Source organism: Schistocerca cancellata, chromosome 8 (assembly GCF_023864275.1).
Source record: "Schistocerca cancellata isolate TAMUIC-IGC-003103 chromosome 8, iqSchCanc2.1, whole genome shotgun sequence".
Taxonomy (NCBI): Eukaryota; Metazoa; Arthropoda; class Insecta; order Orthoptera; family Acrididae; genus Schistocerca; species Schistocerca cancellata.
Genome location: NC_064633.1, coordinates 434974503 through 434997695, shown reverse-complemented (window position 1 = coordinate 434997695; position 23193 = coordinate 434974503). Strand labels below are relative to the sequence as shown.

The 23193-nt window shown below is 38.8% G+C and overlaps 1 protein-coding gene across 1 annotated transcript in view; it reads right to left on the bottom strand.

The window, feature by feature from the left end:
* Window positions 1-23193, bottom strand: part of LOC126095615 (mucin-5AC-like) — a 161988-nt gene that overhangs the window by 79553 nt on the left and 59242 nt on the right. The window contains exon 8 of the mRNA XM_049910383.1: window positions 8551-8724. Within this exon, the coding sequence (XP_049766340.1) occupies window positions 8551-8724 (174 nt within the window). The remainder of the gene's footprint in view (window positions 1-8550; window positions 8725-23193) is intronic.

Sequence of the window (23193 nt, the reverse complement as noted above, 5' to 3'; positions counted from 1 at the left end):
GAACGTTACTTGCATGATGTGAAGTGGCAACATTGAAGGTAGGAGGAGATTGTACAACGATGTGGGGGTGTTTTTCGTGTTTAGGATGTGGCCCCTTTATCGCACCTAAGAACATGCAAAATGACATCGGACATGAACCCATACTACAGTGCTGTATACGATGTACTGTGGAAGAACAGGTAGGAGACGATGGTTGTTTGAAACAGCGTGGCATTGTATCCTGTCATAAAGCAGCATCAGTGAGCTAATAGTTTGTGGTTAATAATATTCCTGAAATGGACTGGTCCTCCCAGAGTCCCAAACCGAACTGAATGGAACACGTATTATTTCAGTTTGAAAGTCAATTTCGCTCCATACCCTGGAGTCCAACATCAGTACCTTCTGTGATTTCGGCTCTTGATGAAGACAATAAGACACCTCACTGAAAGTCTCTCTGCCATAGTTCAAGTCGTCATAAATGCAAAAGTTGGACACGTCTCATTCTGATGACCAGTAATAGGTGTCCAGATACAATTCCACACTTCACGTAGTTCGTATAGAAAACCAGCGTCTTGTCTTCTAACATACTTGTATTTTGCGTTACATCTGAAGCTACACTTTCCAATCCATAACGTTCTCAGTTCAGTAGAATAGGTGCTGGATATGGTCTACTGTGTTCAGTTTTACATCTGGATGTTGTTGTCGTTATTTGTGTAATCATGAAGAATTTCAATGAGAGAATGGTTCAAATGGCTCTGGGCACTATGGGACTTAACTTCTCAGATCATCAGTCCCCTAGAACTTAGAACTACGTAAACCAAACTAACCTAAGGACATCACACACATCCATGCCCGAGGTAAGATTCGAACCTGCGACCGTAGCGGTCACGCGGTTCCAGACCGTATGGCTAGAACCGCTCGGCCACTCCGGCTGGCTTCAATGAGGGAGTTTGGGCCATGTAATACTGATATGGTATCGGTGAGAATAATTTTTGTTGTCTAGAAAGTGTATGTTAAAAGTTCATCGTAATCGTTAGGATGAATTCTGTAGCCTATTCTTTTGATATGTGCGAGCAGTGGTAAAAAGGATTTATTTTTAAGTAAAATGTCACTGAGGTTGTTTTCACGGACATTACTCTATCACTGCCCTCTGGTTGCTAGTAGTGAAAGGTATTAACAACACAATTGCTGGAAACTAGGGTAATATTGTCTATTGGAACCGTTATCGTGCATGTTATACATTGATGGCATAGGAACAATAACAATCTCATGCATATCGCAAGTGATGAAAATGTAGCATCAAACTAAAGTTCAAATGGTTCAAATTGCTCAGAGCTTTATGGGACTTAACATCTGAGGTCGTCAGTCCCCTAAAGCTTAGAACAACTTAAACCTTACTAACCTAAGGACATCACACACACCCATGTCCGAGGCAGGATTCAAACCTGCGACAGTAGCGGTCGTGCAGTTCCATACTGAAGCACCTAGAATCGCTCGGTCACAAAGGCCGGCAATTTGTAGTTTTAGGTTATTTTTATAATTGGTACTGCAATTAATGAAATATTCGAAATTTTAAAACATGTAATTATATCACATTTAAGTAAGAAGAATAGTGTTGACTTCCTTCCTGTACCTGAGACGCCACTCGACGCAATCCATATACTACTGCTAATGCAATATGCTGTATAGTTATCAACGAGGAAGCTCTATCTGATAAAAACTGAAGAAATATTCAGATGTAGACACTATATCATCGTGCTGCATTGACTGTCAACCTGTTCTTAATGTAGAGAAAGTCCAAGTGATTCACTTCAAAAACTGAAAAAAATGGTACATTTTGACCACAGACTTCAGTAGTGAGATATCTGGCCAAACAAATGTGTAGAAATGTTCTTGCGGTCTTCAGTTCTGAGACTATCCATACTACTGTATCCTGTGCAAGCTACTTCATCTCACAGTAGGTACTGCAGCGTACATCCTTCTGAATCTGCTTAGTGTATTCATCTCTTGGTCTCTCTCTACGGTTTTTACCCTCCACGCTGCCCTCCAATACTAAATTGGTGATCCCTCGATGGCTCAGAACATGTCCTAACAACCGATCCCTTCTTCTAGACAAGTTGTGCCACAAGCTCCTCTTCTCCCCAGTTCTATTCAATACCTCCTCATTAGTTATGTGATCTACCCGTCAAATCTTCAGCATTCTTTTGTAGCACCACATTTCGAAAGCTTCTACTCTCTTCTTGTCTAAACTATTTATCGTCCATGTTTCACCTCCATACATGGCTACGCTCTATACAAATACTTCCTGAAACGGCTTCCTGACATTTAAATCTATACTCGATGTTAACAAATTTCTCTTCTTCAGAAACGCTTTCCTTGTCATTGCCAGTCTACATTTTATATCTTCTCTACTTCGACCATCATCAGTTATTTTGCTCCCCAAATAGCAAAACTCATCTACTACTTTAAGTGTCTCATTTACTAATCTAATTCCCTCAGCATCACTTGATTTAATTCGACTAGATTCCAATATCGTCGTTTCGCTCCTGCTGATGTTCATCATATATCTTCCTTTCAGCACACTGCCCATTCCGGTCAGCTGCTCTTACAGGTCCTTTGCTGTCTCGGACAGAATTAAAATGTAGTCAGCAAACCTTAATGTTTTATTTCTTCTCCATGGGTTTCAATTCCTACTCCAAACTTTTCTTTTCTTTCGTTTATTGCTTGCTCAATATACAGATTGAATAACATCTGGCGTAGGCTGCAACCCTGTCTCACTCCGTTCTCAAGCATTGCTTCTCTTTTTGACCCTCGTCTCTTACAACTGCCATCTGGTTTCTGTAAAAACTGTAAATAGCCTTTCTCTCCCTGTATTTGACCCATATCGCCTTCAGAATTTGAAAGAGAGTATTCCACTCAACATTGTTAAAAGTTTCATCTAAGTCTATAATTGCTAAATGCTAGAAACGTAGGTTTGCCTTTCCTTCATCTACCTCCTAAGATAGCTCGTAGGGTCCGTATAGCTTCCCGTGTTCCAACATTTTTCCGGAATCCAAACTTCGCCGTGGTCGTCTTATACCACTTTTTCAAATCGTCGGTAAAGAATTCGTGTTAGTATTTTGCAGCCATGACTTATTAAAGCGACAGTAGTGTAATTTTCAGACCTGCCAACACTTGCTTTCTTCGGAATGGGAATTACTATATTCCTCTTGAAGTCTGGGGGTATTTAGCCTGTTTCATATATGTTGATCACCATGTGGTACTGTTTTGTCATGGCTGGAACTCCCAAGACTATCAGTAGTTGGAATGGAATGTTGTCTACTCCAGGGGCTTTCTTTCGACTTACGTCTTTCAGAGCTCTTTCAAATTATTCACGCAATATCATACCTCCCATTTCATCGTCATCTACGTCCTCTTCCATTTCCATAATATTGCCCTCAAGTACATCGTCCATGTATTAGATCCTCTATATACTCCTTCCAAGTTTCTTCTTTCCCTTCTTTGCTTAAAACTAGTTTTCCACCGGAGCTCTTGATATTCATACAGTTGGTTCCCTTTCGTCCGAAGGTCACTTTAATTTTCCTGTAGGCAGTATCTATCTTACCCTAGTGATATATGCCTTTGCCTCTTTACATTTATCCTCTATCCATCCCTGCTTAGCTATTTTGCGCTTCCCGTCGATCTCATTTGAGACATATATATATATATTTGAGACGATAGCTAAATTCAATATCTCTTCTGTTACCCGTTGATTTCTATTAGCCCTCGTCTTTTTACCTACTTGATTCTCTCCTGCTTTCACTATTTCACTTCTCAAAGATACCCATTCTTCGTCTACTGTATTTCTATTACATGCTCTTGTCAATCGTTCCCTAATTCACTCTCTGAAACTCTTTACAACCTCTGGTTCTTTCAGTTCATCCAGGTCCCATCTCCTTAAATTCCTAACTTTTTGCAATTTCTTCAGTTTTAGCGGCAGTTCAGAACCAACAATTTGGGGTCAGAGTCCACATCTGCCCCTGGAAACGTCTTACAATTTAATACCTGTTTCCTAAATCTCTGTATTACCATCGTATAATCAGTCTGAAAGCTTAGTTTGTCTCCAGGCCTGTTCCACGTATACAACCGTTTTTCGTGATTCTTAAACCAAGTATTAGCCGTGATTAGGTTATTCTCTGCGCAAAATTCTACCAGGCTGCTTCATCTTTCATTGCTTACCACCAGTCCATATTCAACTTCCACTTGTCTCTCTCTTCCTTTCCCCAATAAATATTAAATTATCATCTCCTTTAACGAGCCCAATAATGTCTTTAATCACATCATACATTTCTTCAATCTTCTTCTCATCTGCGGAGCTAGTAGGCATATAAACTTGTACTATTGTGGTAGGCGTTGGTTGCATATCTATCTTGGATACAATAATGCGTTCATTATGCTGGTCGTAGTAGCTTATCAGCGCTTCAATTTTTTTATTCATTATTAAACCTATTCCTGCATTTCACCTGTTTGATTTTGATTTATAACCCTGTATTCACCTGACCAGAAGTCTTGTTATTCCGGCCACCGAACTTCCAAAATTCCCACTGTATCTAACTTTAACCTATCCACTTCCCTTTTTAAATTTTCAACCCTACCTGCCGGATTAAGTGATCTGACATTCCAAGTTCCGATCTGTTGGAATGCCTGTTTTCTTCCTCCTGATAACAACGTCCTGCTGAGTAGTTCCCTTCCAGAACCTCCGGAATAATTTACCCAAGAGGACGTCATCATCATTTAACCCTCCGGTAAAGCTGCATGCCCTTGGGAAAAATTACGGCTGTAGTTTCCACTTACTTTCAGCCATTCGCAGTACCAGTACAGCAAGGGCGTTGTGGTTAGTGTTACAAGGCCAGATCCGTCCATCACCGTGACTGTTGCCCCTGCAACTACTGAAAAGGCTGCTGCCCCTCTTCAGGAACCACACGTTTGTCTAGCCACTCAACAGACACCCCTACATTGTGGCTACACTTACAGTACGGCTATCTGTATCCCTGAGGCACGCTAGTCTCCCCACCTACCTAAGGTCTGTGATTCATGGGGCGGGGGATGTAGAAATATGAAATAGAATTGAATTACCCCATGTCAGTAGGCATACCACGCGTGACTCTACGATTCACTAGTAGCAAGCGAGGAAAGTGAAGACTATTTACAAACGGACTCCCGAACCGAATTCTTATAGGTTCCACACTTCGATACCGCTCAGTTGTACAGAATCTATACCATACCATACGTTACTAGGCAAACTATGCGTCGCTCAACGATACATTAAAAAGTGGGGAATGTGCAGACTGTTTACAAACAGAAACCCGAACATAATTGTTAAAGGTTCCACACATCAGCCCTGCTCAAGTGCACAGCACCCATATCAGCTTCCACTCAAAGATGCATCGAGCGTGTGTGCAAAGATAGTGTGAGTTAACGAGCATTTCGTTTTCATTTAAATATATGGCCGCAAGAGTCAGCCTTCAGGAATTGTGAAACGAACCCTGTCGCCCAGGACCGTGTGCCACAAAGTGCGCAGACTCACCATGAGATGGGGAAATTCACAGGCGTCTATTAAGCTGAATGAGACTTAAACGCTGTACTTTGCGAGTGAGAGAGACGAGAACCTACGTCATATGGAAAGCCCGAAGAAGCAGTTCGTAGCGAGGGAGACGTAACTCTGTTAAATACGGTAGATCTAAGATTGTCCATAAAGGGAAACATTTATGAATACTATTTAATTCTGTAGTAATTCAGGGAATGAAGCCACAGTAATTTTAATCATAAATTTTCATGGTGATCTCAATAAACCTTGAATATTGGTCATATCTATTATAGTTTACGATTTACTGTTAAAATGAAATTAACGAATTTTTTAACAGAGACCTGAATGCTAAAATCTGAACGCTTTGGTCGATATTAACTATCGTCATTTCATATAGAACTGCATCATTAAGATGACAAATGTTGTAAATATCAGCTCTGTATTTATATTTGCTTAAAAGATATAGTAAATTTAAGTTATCAGTATTTTCAGTTAAGCATCATATCATCATTTCCTCCACACAAAACACATTGAACGGTGACGGCATGACACCTTATTGAATCATTAGGTAACAAAATATTTGTATTTGTTGTACAGTTTAGTGCATTATAGTTACTTCTGTTCTTTATTTATTTATCAGAAAGCACGTTGGTGTAAGACTACAGGTGGTGGCATTCAAAGCTAAGGACATGATATTGGTTTTATGTAAAAGAATTTAGCTTTTATTATGTAGTGAATATTATTGTTACTTTATTTAGAACGTGAAGGTGGTCAAGCATTGATTATTTAAATATGTTAAAATTTAAAATAGTGTAGAATAAGCCGTAGTCAATTAGATGGACGGCTTCAGGAAAGGGAACTGTCGTAGTAAGTTGAGCGAAGATGTTCGGTGCGGGGGAAACGCGGCCGGGGATGGGCAGAGGGACAGTGCTGGTGGAGACCCGAGAGCGGACGGTCGGTCTTTAGGTAGCTACGAAGTGAAACGACCTAGAAAATTTCGCGTTGTGTGGTATCGCGGGATTAGTCTCTGAGCGGTGAGCAGAGGCGCGTCTGGTGTAAACTCTTTATTTTTCGCTTAGCTAACAATGTGGAGTATTGGACTTGTAATTCGCGATGAGACTGTGAATGATTGAACTGTTTCAAATGGATATGAACTCGCGTGTAATAGTAATTCTAAATACGACCACTTTCACTATTAGTTGGCTTTCTACATAAATAAACATTAGTGTAATCAGATTGCAACATTGTGGTCTGCATCATTTATGGGCCGTTAATTTAGCTCCCGATATTGTTATGTGTTATATTAATGTTGTATGTTTGTACAATTTCGCAAACTTTCCTTCCGCCAAACCATTTAAGCAAAAGGTTACAAGTGTCTAGTTTAGGGCGTGTAATGCGACACGTGCGGTTCAATCCCAAGGCGAATTTGAGCCAAGACACTTTGGACGAAGAGGAGCCGAATGTGACCCCGAAAATCTTTTGGATGTTAGCTCGCAGTGCGTAATGAGATTTCTCACAGACTTATTTAGCGAAGGAATCTAACTGATGTCGTAGAACTTGAACTGATTTCGTTGTAACATTTTGTCAGAAAGCTTTTCTAAGCGAATCCGTAGATTCCTAAATGGAGAAAGTAGCTGAATAGTTAGCATTAGCGGGGTGTTGAACGATTTTGGTGTGCTCAAGTATGTTGCAGTGAATTATCTTTATTTTTGTGGTCGTCGTTGGTTGTTTTGATGGGAAGCACGAGTCTTTTGGAACTGCTTGCTGTTTGTGCCCTTGTGAATAGTTTGTCTTACAGGGAAAAGTCGGATCCTCCGATCCAGCGATTTCAACGAGCTTTACTGTTTCTGTCACAGACCGCTGGGGAACATTACCCATGACAGGTTTCACCAAAACAACTGAGGTGATTGGATATGATAAAGAACCGTGTCGGACCAAGTGAAAGTATTACAGGAGTCAAAAATTATAACAAAAAAATATTTGCACATATCAGGACCCTGGGCTAACACCTGCCAAGAGATCAAATAATTAGTGATCTCGATCTGTTCTAGACATAATTATAATATAAAGCCTGCGTCAGTTGGGTTGGAGTTTAAGTGACGTAATGTCTGTATTCCGATTAGTGTCACCTTCTGCACGCGAGAGCTTCAATCACATTTCTTGCAATAACTACGGCTCTTTAGCAAGGGAATATATTATGATCACCTAACATACCTTTCGGTTTGAAGAAAATTGATTGATCGGTGGTGCAAACTGTCTGTTTTCATTGTCTTCCGTCTCACTATACAGTATTCTCTTTTTCTGAGGTGTGATAATGAAGAAGTGTCTAAAACTGACACGCAGTTGTTACCGGCATCTCTTTCTCTTTCTTTCTGAAAGAATACTTAATTTTCCTCCTATTGCGGGGAGCCTACTCAGGGCTATAGATAATCAGGAAAACAGAGAAAAGTTCATTTGAAGAAACCGTTTTTCCATCGCTGACATATGACCCTTCGAATATGCGATGGAAATCAGTCATTGATGAAGACACATAGTTAAAGCGGTAGAAACGTACAGATATATCGTTTTACATTTTCAATCGAAAACTGAGATTTTTTAAGTAATAACATTGCATTATGTGTGGTTCGAGTCCGTGTACAAGACAGTACGCTGTGCTGCGAACGCAGTCCTAATACCACTTGCCCACAACCCCGTATCGTAAGGATTTTCCTCCTAATGTACTACTAATTCTTCGCTTCGTTGGAAGGTGTTCCTTGAGTAGCTTGGTGTACCTAAAAAAGATTTTCTTATTTTTCTAGTGCTCTAGCGTTTTCAACTGGTCCGAAACGATTTCTTCGTCACGATTTGCGTCTAGATATATTTTATCATCTAAGCTTTGCGACCTAAAACCTTTCACACGAGTGTCATTCTAGTGGATTCCTAACTAGCATGCCTGAACTGGGTGAAAGTGATGTGTCACAGTGGCTGACATCGTTAACTGATTAGATATATTATCCCGCACGTACCTTTTTCAGGTAAGTGTTCACCTCGCCCGGCGTCTTGAATTGGTTCGTTCGGTGTTACTGTTGCACTGTCCGCCGCTTCTGTTGATACTGGAGGTGGCGAGAGACTTGTCGCTTCAGTGTGTACCTCCACTACATCCGTATCTACTGTTGGTTCCCCAGGAGTTGTTTCTGAAACTGTTTTTATAAATTAAATTACTACTTCATTCACCAGAATGAAAACCAAATAGAGATTTCAGTTGAACATTAGGCGATAGGCGATAGGAGTATATATATAGGGCCCTTACGTAATAATACTGGAACAAAGTTATTTCTGATAATTTTGTCGTAACATAATAAACAGAACACAAATGGGAATAGGTAAAAGTATAGCCACATTATGTTGGCGGTTGAACGACTGCCAGTATGTCCTTCTTAACGAACAGGAATTCCATTTTTCACAGGTAGTGGCACAAATAAGATGCTAGACTCTCTGGATCGTCTGTTGTTTGATAGTATGTTTCTGTGAGAGCAAAGCAGTTAGCATGGATGCTCAAGACTGTCAATCCCGTTATCAACATAATTTAGTTGTGTGTAGACGTTAAATTTCGTTTGGAAGTAGCTTGTAGTCGCCGCTGGCAATACAGTCTTACAGTGAATAATAGAGTATGAGGTTACGCCTTTCTTCTTTGAACTTCGAGAGGCTATACGTTTACTCTTTCCCTTAAACCGTCCTCGCACGGGACGTGTTTCTCACAGGGAAGAGATCCATACGTAGTGTCCTCGGTTGCTGTATGCTCAGAAACGACCTGCCACATCTTACGAAACGAGATGCTCAGAGTGATTTGCGACCTCAGCGTTCTCTAGAGGCAGTCTGTGGCATTTGGTACGAAATGGACGCATGTAAATTAGCTTCTCTGCCATAACTCTGTAGAAGCTATTCATTAAGTTAGATTCATCTTCAACTCCTTTTCGGTTTTAAATTGGTTGTATAGTGTATAGCGTCAGTCTGCTCCTCCCAAGTATCCATATTCTCGATGCCGCATTGACTAAAACCACTCCTTAACAACATACCTCATCACATACGAGGGCTATTCTGAAAGTAAGATCCCATAGGTGGCGAAATGGAAAAATTCACCTCTTGGTGTAGCCGGTGGTTCCTCCATAACAAACCCTCGAAGACCCAGGCAATCATCATAGACCGCACCACCCGTTCCTTCCACCTTCATGATTTCTACCTCGCCATTTATGGCCGTCCTATCCACCTCACTCCTTCCCCTGAATACCTTGGCCTCACCCTCGACCGCCACCTCACCTGGACTCCCCATCTCCTTACCATCCACTAACTGAGATAAGTCTGCGGCAGTGCATTCTCTTTAAAAACAAACAAGCTTGCTTGGCTCCTAACAAATTTGAGTATGTAAACATGATAACTCATACTTTGACATGGAGTTTGGATGTGGACAAGAACTTGGAATAAATTATAACATCAAATGTGATTAGGTTTCTGTTGTTGTTGTTGTGGTCTTCAGTCCTGAGACTGGTTTGAAGCAGCTCTCCATGCTACACTATCCTGTGCAAGCTTCTTCATCTCCTAGTACTTACTGCAACCCACATCCTTCTGAATCTGCTTAGTGTACTCATTTCTGGGTCTCCCTCTATGATTTTTACCCTCCACGCTCCCCTCCAATGCTATATTTGTGATCCCTTGATGCCGTACAACATGTCCTACTAACCGGTTCTTCCTTTTTGACAAGTTGTGACACATACTCCTCTTCTCCCCAATTCTATTCAATACTTCATCATTAGTTATGTGATCTACCCATCTAATCTACAGCATTCTTCTGTAGCACCACATTTCGAATACTTCTATTCTCTTCTTGTCAAAACTATTTATCGTCCGTGTTTCACTTCCATACAAGGCTACACTCCATACCAATACTTTCAGAAAAGACTTCCTGACACTTAAATCTATACTCGATGTTAACAAATTTCTCTTATTCAGAAACACTTTCCTTGCCTTTGCCAGTGTACATTTTATATCTTCTCTACTTCGACCATCATCAGTTATTTTGCTCCCCAAATAGCAAAACTCCTTTACTACTTTAAGTGTCTCATTTCCTAATCTAATTCCCTCAGCATTACCCAACTTATTCGACTACGTTCCATTATCCTTGTTTTGCTTTGGTTGATGTTCATCTTATACCCTCCTTTCAAGACACTGTCCATTCCGTTCAACTGCTCTTACAAGTCCTTTGCTGTCTCTGACAGAATTACAATGTCATCGGCGAACCTCAAAGTTTTTATTTCTTCTCCATGGATTTTAAAACCTACTCCTAATTTTTCTTTTGTTTCCTTTACTGCTTGCTCAATATACAGATTGAATAACATCGGGGAGAGGCTACAACCCTGTCTCACTCCCTTCCCAACCACTGCTTCCCTTTCATGCCCCACGATTCTTATAACTGCCATCTGGTTTCTGTACAAATTGTAAATAGACTTTCGCTCTCGGTATTTTACCCCTGCCACCTTTAGAATTTGAAAGAGAGTATTCCAGTCAACATTGTCAAAAGCTTTCTCTAAGTCTACAAATGCTAGAAACGTAGGTTTGCCTTTCCTTAATCTTTCTTCTAAGATAAGTAGTAAGGTCAGTATTGCCTCACGTGTTCCATTATTACTATGGAATCAAAACTGATCTTCCTGCGGTCGGCTTCTACCAGTTTTTCCATTCGTCTGTAAAGAATTCGCAATAGTATTTTGCAGCTGTGACTTATTAAACTGATAGTTCGGTAATTTTCGCATCTGTCAACACCTGCTTTCTTTGGGATTGGAATTATTATATTCTTGAAGTCTGAGGGTATTTCGCCTGTCTCGTACATCTTGCTCACCAGATGGTAGAGTTGGGTCAGGACTGCCTCTCCCAAGGCCGTCAGTAGTTCTAATGGAATGTTGTCTACTCCCGGGGCCTTGTTTCGACTCAGGTCTTTCAGGGCTCTGTCAAACTCTTCACGCAGAATCCTATCTCCCATTTCGTCTTCATCTACATCCTCTTACATTTCCATAATATTGTCCTCAAGTATATCGCCCTTGTATAGACACACTATATACTCCTTCCACCTTTCTGCATTCCCTTCTTTGCTTAGAACTGGGTTTTCATCTGAGCTCTTGATATTCATACAAGTGGCTCTCTTTTCTCCAAAGGTCTTTTTAATTTTCCTGTAGGCAGTATTTATCTTACCCCTAGTGAGATAAGCCTCTACATCCTTACATTTGTCCTCTAGCCATCCCTGCTTAGCCAATTGGCACTTCCTGTCAATCTCATTTTTGAGACGTCTGTATTCCTTTTTGCCTGCTTCATTTACTGCATTTTTATATTTTCTCCTTTCATCAATTAAATTCAATATTTCTTCTGTTACCCGAGGAGTTCTACTAGCCCTCGTCTTTTTACCTACTTGATCCTCTACAGCCTTCACTACTTCATCCCTCAAAGCTACCCATTCTTCTTCTACTGTACTTCTTTCCCTCATTCCTGTCAATCGTTCCCTTATGCTCTCCATGAAACTCTTTACAACCTCTGGTTATTTCATTTTATCCAGGTCCCATCTTCTTAAATTCCCACTTTTTTGCAGTTTCTTCAGTTTTAATCTACAGTTCACAACCAACAGATTGTGGTCAGAGTCCACATCTGCCCCTGGAAATGTCTTGCAATTTAAAACCTGATTCCTAAATATCTGTCTTACCATAATTTAATCAATGTGATAGCTTCTAGTATCTCCAGGATTCTTCCATGTATACAACTATGTTTCTATACTGAAAAATTATCCTTTTCTTTGCTTCATTAACTATAGTTCGTTAGTGTTCGAACGTAAGTTGCCTTTAACATCAAATGAGATCATTTAACAAAAAAGCGGCTCGTGAAATGACGTTAAAAATTCAAAAAGGATTCCTTCACCCAAATTTAAACTGAAAATTATGCGTGGCTGTTTATCTTCCCCAAATCTCAAGTCTCAAAATGTCTAAACCAAGAATGTGTAACTACCAACTGCCGTAATAAAGTATAAAAGCTGACATCAGTTGCCTCAAAATAAATATTCTGCTATTACTCATCGAAATAATCATAATAAAATATTCTTCGCTGAATGCTTAGATCTCTTCTTTTCCTCAAATAATTAATCAGTAAATCAACAAGTTTCTTTCCCCAGGATATAATAGTAACCGTACCACTCGGCCTATGCCGCACTACCGCACATCACCCACCACTGCCGACTACTGTGTCGCCTCATCTCACGATTAACAGTGCTCACTATCTCCCGCACGGTTACATAGATGGTCCAAGTTGACGTCATTAGCAGAGGATGAGAATTGTTTTGTGCTGCATGTTATTTGTCTTTTCCCTAGCATTGTGTCTCTATAATATCTGCCTGACTCTGAATGTAGCTGAAAGTGGGTAGTTAAAAGTAATGCGACTGTACCAAATCCTAGGGCCACTACAGTGTGTTGGGAACTTTGGGAAGTAGTTGGCAGTCGTTAGTTAAAACCATAGCATAGCTCGTTCTTTCTTACATGAATGTGTATCAAGGTCAGACATAAAAACTGCTTATTCAGTATCTTGTTTGACTTAAGCGTCATATAGCTGTCAGTGTGCCACAGTGTAAGTCATTTTGCATCAGATGAACCTTATCCTGTAAATCAGATCAGTAGTGTTATTTTTGTTTGTACTATTATAGACCGAATTTCGATAAATTTTACACAATATTTTTGGGTTCTTTAAAGTGTGGCACACTGATTGAACTTTGTTCATCGACAAGTACTTCTTCACCTGTAGGTTATATCAGTAGAGCCATGCGTGTTTTGTAATGCTACAGAAAATAACGTTGAGACATTGTCATAACTAATAACGTAACTTTGATTTCTTTCAACTGTCACCAGTTGTAGGTTAACCTGAAAGTTAGATCAGCAATAGTACAAATATTATAGCTATATGTAATATTGCTGTTATAAAACAGTTAAGTTACAACAAAGGATTTAATGTGTTCAAACCTTGTCTTTGAGCAATGCCAAATAATAGAGAATTCTCCATGAAATTATCTTCAGCCCCCCCCCCCCCCCCAAAAAAAAAAATCATAAAATAATCTGCAGACCTCTATAAATGCATTTTGGGGATATTTTAATGCTTTTTATGAGTTGAACGGTATATTTTCGTGATACACAAGCACGTGTATTACGAAAATATACGGATTAACTGATACAAAACATTAAAAACAAAACAAAAGGCATTGACAGGGTTCGGTAGATAATATCATGGTAGGGGGAGGGCTGTATATAATTTCATGGGGAATTATCTATTATTTGGCATTGCTCAAAGACAAGGTTTGAACGCATAAGAGCCTTTGTAGAGTTTGAAATTATAAGCGCTTGGTATCATCAAAGATTCTGTGCTCCCTGGAGGCTTGCTTGGACTATCTATGCAACCATGAGGGAGATAGTGAGCACTGTTAATCGTGAGATGAGGCAACACATTAGTCGACAGTGGTGGGTGATGTGCGGTAGTGCGGCATAGGCCGAGTGGTACGGTTACTATTATATCGTGGGGAAAGAAACTTGTTGATTTACTGATTAATTATTTGAGGGAAAGAAGAGAACTAAGCATTCAGCGAAGAATATTTTATTATGATTATTTCGATGAGTAATAGCAGAATATTTATTTTGAGGCAACTGATGTCAGCTTTTGTACTTTATTACGGCAGCTGGTAGTTACACATTCTTGGTTTAGACATTTTGATACTTGAGATTTGGGGAAGATAAACAGCCATGCATAATTTTCAGTTTAAATTTGGGTGAAGGAATCCTTTTTGAATTTTTAACGTCATTTCACGAGCCCCTTTTTTGTTAAATTATCTTATTTGATCTTAAAGAGTACTTACGTTCGTCCACTCATGAACTGTAGTTTTTTGTGTATTACTGTTTATGAATCAAAGAAAGAGATAATTTTCCAGTGTAGAAAACTAATCAAATTTGATGTTATAGTTTATCTCAAGTTCTTGTCCACATCCAAAGGCCATGCCAAAGTATGAGTTATCATGTTTACTTACTCAGATCTGTTAGGAGCCAAGCAGGCGCTGTCTTTTTGTTTAAGAGAGCGCTTTCACTATAAGAGCAGGGTCACGGTGTTTCCATCGCGCAAAAAGTAAGCCAAAATTGAAAAATAATAAAAAAGGGAACATTCAGTTCTTCCAAGGCCATTATATCAGTTTAAAAATTTCATCATTCACAATTTTGGATTCAGACAGTATTCTTCTCATTACGAATTTTTAAACAGACAGGGAACCAGATAGACACTTAAAAGGTAGTTTCTGGCAGTCAGGTTTTGCAACACATTCTCGAAGTCGAATTCTAATGTTCAAAGTTTACGAATTCCTGTATTGAAACTTCACGTAAGCTTACAGACAGCTTATACTGCCAGCAAGAAATACTTCTAATATATTACAAAAATAATGTTGTTTGTATTAAAATAACGTTCAGCATCACTTTTAGTATAGTTTACTGTTATGCAGTGTCGGAAAATATAGCGTCAGTGCGTAATAAATATAGAGACGCCGTGTGCTAAAACCTATGTGTATTTTTCACAGACTTTTAGGGGTGGAAATAACATTTTGACCCCAACACAGACTTTTAGAGGTGGAAATAACATTTTGACGCCAACTGTGCAGCAGTAGTGCCAACAACCGAATCACGTGTACTTTGTTCCGATATAGAACAACTGAGACACGACAAAAGAAGGTGATTCTAAGTCTGAGGGTCCATTGTACCTTACACAAGTGTGGTACAAGACCGAACTTTGATTATAGATAATACAAATTGGTTAGATGCGGATATATTGAATTTTGCCTGCACCTAGTGTGGTACAAGTACAAAAATTTGCTCTTTGTCAGGTGGAAGGTACAGATAACAAAGAAGTGAACTGGCTATTTGTTTAAAATGGCTTTCTAATTACTGGGGTGGAACCGTCTGTTTCAGTGTAATGACTGGTAAAATTATTTCAGTAAGTGCGAGAGCAAAATACGTGTTAGCGAGCTCTCTGACTGGCTACGTGGCGTAGCTTAAAATAGATTTGAAAACAATATAATTGACTCCTAAACTGCTGGGCTGTGATTGGGAGCTCCAAATATGTGTCTTACGTTTCCCTTAAAAGCTCTCTGATTCGTCATTTTCAAGAAACGGATATAGATTAGGAGAGGGGAGTTACATGATGACGTGATAGAAATTGGTGTGATCATGGCGCTTACAAAAGCGGTACTGTTGTTGCTACAATTTTAGGATCGCTGGCTTATAAAGATGTTAGTATAGATCCAAAAAAAAAAGTGAGGTAAACGTGAGTTCTGAATTTGCTCTCCGTGTTTTGTGAGAATATAGTATAGACAAAACAAAAAAGAATTATCTACTAACCATGAACTCTAAAATGTAACCCTCAAGGGTGATGAACACTTGTTCAATAGACGAGATGTGTTTCACAGTAGCGAAGATGAATAAGTGGTCATTGGTATTAAAGTATGCATTTTAAAACCCAAGTTCACTGGACCTTTTCTCTTGTCTTGGTCAGTACTGTCATCTATAGTAGTTGTCTACACTACAATCTTAGCTAAAACAGTACCAATACGTCTTGGACTCCACTGTCAGAGGTTTCAGAACAATTATCGCCATTGATTTTATCCATACTGGATGAGAGGTCGTGTTTGTGAATGTCAATGTTAAAAAATATATCGGCTCAACCATTTGTTTATAGTGGAAAACACTAAGATGAACGCATTTCGGAAGTCAAGCTTCCATCATCAGAATAATAAAAAGTAAAAGAACGTGTTAAAATTCGCTGAAATGGAACATGCACCAGGCACAATAAAATTGATAATAAAATTATAACATCGTGGCTACTTCCCTTGTTGCAGCCGTGTCTTCCAAGGTGCATCTCCACGTAGTCGTCAAAAAATAAAAAACTCTAAAATGGTGTCGGCTATGGTGTTCAACATCTAACCACATGGCTCTCTCCTCTATCGTCGTAAACCGCCCGTGCGTCTTCGTTGATACCACACACCACGTAGCCAAACACGACACTGAAACGCGCGTGAGCTCACGCGCAAGTAAATAAGGAAGTCACAGAGATGTCTATACAAACACATAACGTATACATGTTCCACGGACCTCATGAAACGATGGTGGTATCCTGCCAATTGCTAAAAATGTAGTTACTAAAAGAAACCAGTGAAAAGTTTGAAAAAGTTATTTGTATCAACAGTTAGCTGTTCATTCAGTGTGTTCTGATTATTCACGCTATGTATCGTAATTTCCAGTTGCCAGGCGAAGCATTGAGGTGTATTTATAAGTACAAAACCTGATGCGAAAGTGGTTAAAAACAACAGCTAATTTAAATTTTAACAAAGCGTGCGTGACGTATAAATGTATCCCCAATTCCATCATAGTCAAATTATGTAATTCCAAGACCAATGTTCGTAAAATAGTGATCGAGAAAGGGCAGAAAGTTTGACTGGCAACGGAAACAAAATTCCTCCATAAGAAAAAAGATGTAATTAACGAACAGCTACTTAGGGCCCACTTAGAAGCGGCGAATGCAGTATCCAGTGCAACATGGAGCAATGTTATAGATGAAATAGACGAGAGGCTACAGCACGAATTCGTAAAAATAAAAAGCAGGCAAGATACTAAATTAGAGAGATTACGACAACAGTACAGCAATGGTAGAATAGAGAGAACGAAACAAGTAGATAGGTTCAAGTTTTACCTCAGGGTTGTTAACGAAACTGATATCGTTTTCAACGATGACGAGCTAAATTTACATAGTAAGTGGCTAAAATTTAATGTACAACCGGCTTTAAATAAAAAAGTAATAAAAGATTTGGTTGTGGCAATAAAAATCGCAGCAGATGTTGCTAAATTAATACAAATGAAAAAGGGCATGTGGGGCATAAATTAGAAAAAGCAATTAAAACTGAACAAAATAAAATTTCGAATAAAGCTTAGAGTCATAGTAAAGATTACAAAACTGTTACATCTATTAACGGAAAGCTTGATTCAAATAACGCAATCGTTACCAAAGCGGACAAATAAAATGTTATTGTTATTGTTAGTGAAGAGCAGTACATTAATAAAACATTTCAGTTCTTTTCGGAAAACAATATTATAGAAATAGGCATGGATTTAACAAAAAAGGTACAAGCCGAGTTAAAAAGCTATTGAAGAGGACTTTCTTCCTCTTCACAGAAAAAGGAAAAATACGCTGCTCCGTCATGAATCCGAAAGCTCCACGACTTAGATCTCAGTTTAAGGTACACAAGGAAAATTGTCCTGCTACAGTAATTGTGATTTCTAGAAACAGTACTTTATGCAAAATTACTATAATGCTCGATAAAATTTTAAAAGAATCTTTCGTGTTCGAGGATAAGTTTTCAATCAGTAATAATTCAACTTTGATAAATGACATTAAGGATAAGCCTATAGCTGACACGGCCCGCCTAGTATCTCTAGACATTATAAACCTTTATGCGAATGTGCCGGTAAATGAGGCCGCTTAGGTCATCAAAGAAAATTTGCTTAAGTACAAAACACTGTCTCAGCAAGAAATAGTCGAATTCATCGAACTGTTAGAATTCGTTGTGAAATATAATTATTTTTCTTTTAACAATAAATTTTATATGCAAAAAGATGGACTGGCTAAGGGTTCCAGTATATCTGGAACCACAGCAGACATCTTTATAAATCATTTGGAAAAAACACTCCTCGTTAACCCTCAACATAAAGTTTTATATTACAAACGCTATGTAGATGATACGCTGCTTCTTATTGATGGACAAGAAAAAGAAGTTGTAGAAATAGTAAATCAATTTAACGAGTTACACGGCAAAATTGAATTCACTGTGGAAGAAGAAAAAATATGGTGAACTGCAATTTCTCGACCTAAGTATCAGGAAACAAAATGGTAGGCATGTTTTTAAAATATTTAGGAAACCAACCACAACGGATGTGTTGATACAAAATAATTCCTGACATCCTAATAGCCAGAAACTTTCTGCTTTTAGAGCTTTGATAGATAGAGCCTTTAGAGTCCCTATGAATGAAGAAGACAGAACGAATGAGCTGAACATCGTAAAACAACTAGCCAGAGCTAACGGATATCACCAAAACGTTGTCAATAAAAATAATACGACAGAAACAGCGCGCGAATGCAAGGAAGTAAACCGCAAATAATATTACGAGAGTCACAATACCATACCTCGGTGATATTTCGCGAAAAGTGGCTAACATTTTCAAACCTTTTAAAGTTGATACCGCTTTTCAAACCAATAATACGCTGCGGTTTAAACTAAGATATAATTTACAGCAGTAAAGCGATAAATATGAGAGAGCTGGTGTCTATAAAATTCAGTGTAACATGTGCAAGGCAAGCTATGTAGGCCAAACTGGTAGGTCCTTTAAAGTACGTTACAAAGAACATAGCGATGCTTTCCGGCTTAATAATTTCGAAAAGTCAGCTGTAGCCACTCATATTTGGGAAATGGGACAGCCCATTTTGGGAATAGATCAGGATCTCGTTATTTTACAAAGACAGGACAAAGGCAAAAAGCTGGATCAACTAGAACAGCCGGAAATTACGATACATAGCGTGGATAATCAGAACACACTGAATGAACAGCTAACTGGTGATACAAATTACTTTTTCAAACATTTCACTGGTTTCTTTTCGTAACTACATTTTTAGCAATTGGCAGGATACCACCATCATTTCATGAGGTACTTGGAACATGTATACGTTATCTGTTTGTATAGATATCTCTGTGAGTTCCTTGTTTACTTGCGCATGAGCTCATTCGCGTTTCAGTGTCGTGTTTCACTGCGGGGTGTATGGTATCAACGAAGACGCACGGGCGGTTTACGACGATAGAGGAGAGAGCCATGTGGTTAGATGTTGAACACCATAGGCGACATCATTTTAGAGTTTTTTATATTTTGACGACTAGATGGAGATGCACCTTGGAAGACACGGCTGCAACAAGGGAAGTGGCCACGATGTTTTAATTTTATTATCAATTTTATTGTGCCTGGTGCATGTTCCATTTTAGCGAATTTTAACACGTTCTTTTACTTTTTATTATTCTGATGATGGAAGCTTGACTTCCGAAACGTGTCAATCTTAGTGTTTTACCCTATAAACAAGTGGTTGAGCCGATATACTTTTTAACAATTATCGCCTATAATTTTCAACTCGGTCGGTGCTGGACGGCGATCTCTTATCCCAAACTGATACATTTACCCTTCACCATCACCCATGAAAGATTGTAACATCATCACGGAATCACCCGGTATACGCACCGAAAAGTGTTCGACAATGCCAATTACTTGGAATGAAGATGGCTACAGATTATCCACCCTCATGTATAATCAATGACAGTACCTTCTTCATGATACGCTGTGTTCCCCAGAACACAAACCTCTGTCAATGGGACTACTAAGAGCGAACTCGATGTTAACTAACGGGTTATCTTCTCAAGCACAGATTACTGTAAAATCGCATGAGTTAGCTTGGAGCCGCACAAAATACAAGCCACAAATAGGTGCAGCGATTTTATCAATTTCTACCCTGATTAAACCATTAGGGATAGAAATGCAGTTGCAGGATATCTTCATACGGTTTTGCAATTGACTATTTAAAACGCTGTGTCACAGCCACAGTAGATTCATAATTTAATGCTATCACTGATGTGATATTAGCATAATAATGTTTGCATACTAATGTTTGCATAATAATGTTAATAATTAGTATTAATAATGTTTGTGGCCTTTGGGCCACACCCAAAATAACTTTCATCAATCATGGAAGTGTGTGATGTAAACTATTTTACCCAGGTGGACGCTCCACCGTACGCCAGTACGTCAGCAGACATTCGGATTCTGGGGAGTCTACAAAATTGCAGAAAGACAAGTCGGAGTGTCTTGGAATCTCATCCAAATTTCAACATAAGCAATCAACGTACCAAGCAACTTTCAATGCAAACTCATTGTTGAAAACCGGAAAACTAAAACATCTAAGAGATACACTAAAGAACCACAACGCACTCATAACAGCCATTCAAGAAACACGATACATGGATACAGTTACCTCGATTCCGAAGGTTTTAGGGTATACAAAGGTAAAGTGGGGCCGAGAGTAATGAAAAATGTACCACATGTTGGGGCAGCCTTTATAATCAACAAACAAATCTTGAACTCAATAGTTGGCTTTGATTCCCAATCAAAAATAATCTCAAGTCTTACATTCACAAGCACAAACAGAATCTACACAATTATCAATGCACATGGCCCTATAAACGAGGATAACACGAAAAACAAGGAAAAAGTGGAGGCCTTTTGGAATCATCTAGATGACATTATTAAGAAAATTCCAGATAAAAACATCATCATTCTCCTTGGAGATTTTAATGCACAGATTGGTAAAGAAAAAAGATATAAGAAAATAGATGGAAACTATCCTGCACACAAGAGAACAAACAGAAATGGTGTGAGACTAATAGAACTTTGCCAAGCTCACAATTTAATTCTTAAATCCACAGCTTTCAAGAAACTACCACGAAGACAAAAGACATGGGTATCCCCAAATCCTAGCCTTGGGGAATTTCAACTTGATCATGTGGCAATCAAGAAGATTTCTAACAAAGAAATCATGAATGTTAGGGTACTCAAGGGTACAAACTTGGATTCAGACCACTACCTTTCTCAAATTAAGTTCAAAGTCATACCGAACAGGAAACGCAGCATGAAACAAATTAAGGGCCGGAAGTATAGCACAGAAATAATATTAAAGTCACATGAATTTACAAAAGCAACAGAAACCATTCAGACACAAAGATGGGGGGCTATCAAGGAAAACCTCATTACTACAGCCGAACGGATAGCACCTAACAAAAAAAGTAAAAAACATGCCTGGTGGTCGCTGGAATGTGATGCCCTCATTGAAACAAGAAAACAGGCATAGCAAAATGCAATCACAGAAAACAGAAGAAAGTAGACTGAATTTCATTACAGTTAGAAAACTGGTAGATAAAAATATAAAAAGGATTTAGAAGACACATGAAAACAAAACTCTCCTCCAAATTGATGAATAATTTGCTAAAAACAACACAAGAAGCTTTTACAGAACTTTCAAACAAAGGTTATCAAGATACAAAGCACCCACCCTCCAATTTCGAGATATAAATGGGTCCATCGCTCACAACAACACGAAAAACTGCAAAATACTAGCAGGCTACTTTGAGAAACTCTTGAATTGTGAACCCATCCTTGAAAAATTTTAATCCACCACAAACAACCGTTAGAAACCGGATTCAGAACCACCGACGACTGAAGAACTACAGAAGGTCATTTCAGAACTTAAAAACAACAAGGCGCCCGGAGAAAATCGAATTGTGGCCAAACTATGGAAAAAAGACTGACAAAAATGCAGTTACATCCCTAAAGTGTGTTTTCGATCAAATCTGGAATGAAGAAGAGATCCCCGTAGAGTGGAGAACAGCTCTCATCCAGCCTATCCACAAGAAAGGTTTGAAGATAGACACCAACAAGTACAGAGGAATATCACTGCTTGATATAACGTTCAAGATTCTTTCTAAAGTCCTTTTGAACAGGGCAGAGCCGCAATTGGATCCGCAAATCGGGGAATACCAGGGAAGTTTTAGGAAGGGTAGATCATGTTCGGAACAAATACTAAATCTCAAAAACATTACGGCATACCAAAAATCAAGGGCAAAGACATACGTAACCTCCTTCATTGATTTCATAAAAGCGTATGATTCGATTGACAGAGAATCTCTATTATCAGTCCTGGAAGAAATGGGGTTGGATAAGAAAACAACTAATATTATAAAAGCGACTCTTACAAATACATTTTTGAAAGTTAAATTTATGGGCGAACTATCGGAACCCTTTCAAATAAAACTGGAGTGTGACAGGGCGATGGGCTCTCACCGTTGCTGTTCAATTGTGCGCTTGAGAAAGTAGTCAGATAATGGAACACAAATATTAGGAGTGGTATAAGACTGGGTTGCAAAAAGAAGAACCTTAAAGTAAATTGCATTGCTTTTGCAGATGATATGGCCCTGTTAGCTGAAAAATGGAAGAAGCACGGGAGAAAATCCTTGAACTAAAGAAACAAGCAGCTAAAATTGGTCTTCATATCTCCTTTGAAAAAACTAAGATATTGACAAACATCAAGCACTCATGTAAATACCTCAAAGTTCAAGAACAGAAGATTGAAATAGTAAAAGACATCAAATATCTCGGAGAATGGATTAGTTGGATTGCTGGGGAAAGCAAAGCAATGGAATCCAGGAAACATAAACTTGAATTGGCCTTCCAACTAACAAAAAATTCATACAACAAAAAATCCCTTTCATGGGGATCCAAAATTACACATTACAAGACAGTGATTAAGCCAGAATCACTGTATGCAGTAGAAACACTTAACATGAATTTCAAAGGCCAAATGGAGAAACTTGAGCTAAAAGAAAGAAAAAATTTAACAAAAATCATTGGGCCAAAATTTCAAGACAATAAGATCATGTACATCAAAAATGAAAAGAAGAAAATTGAAGAAAATTGAAAAAC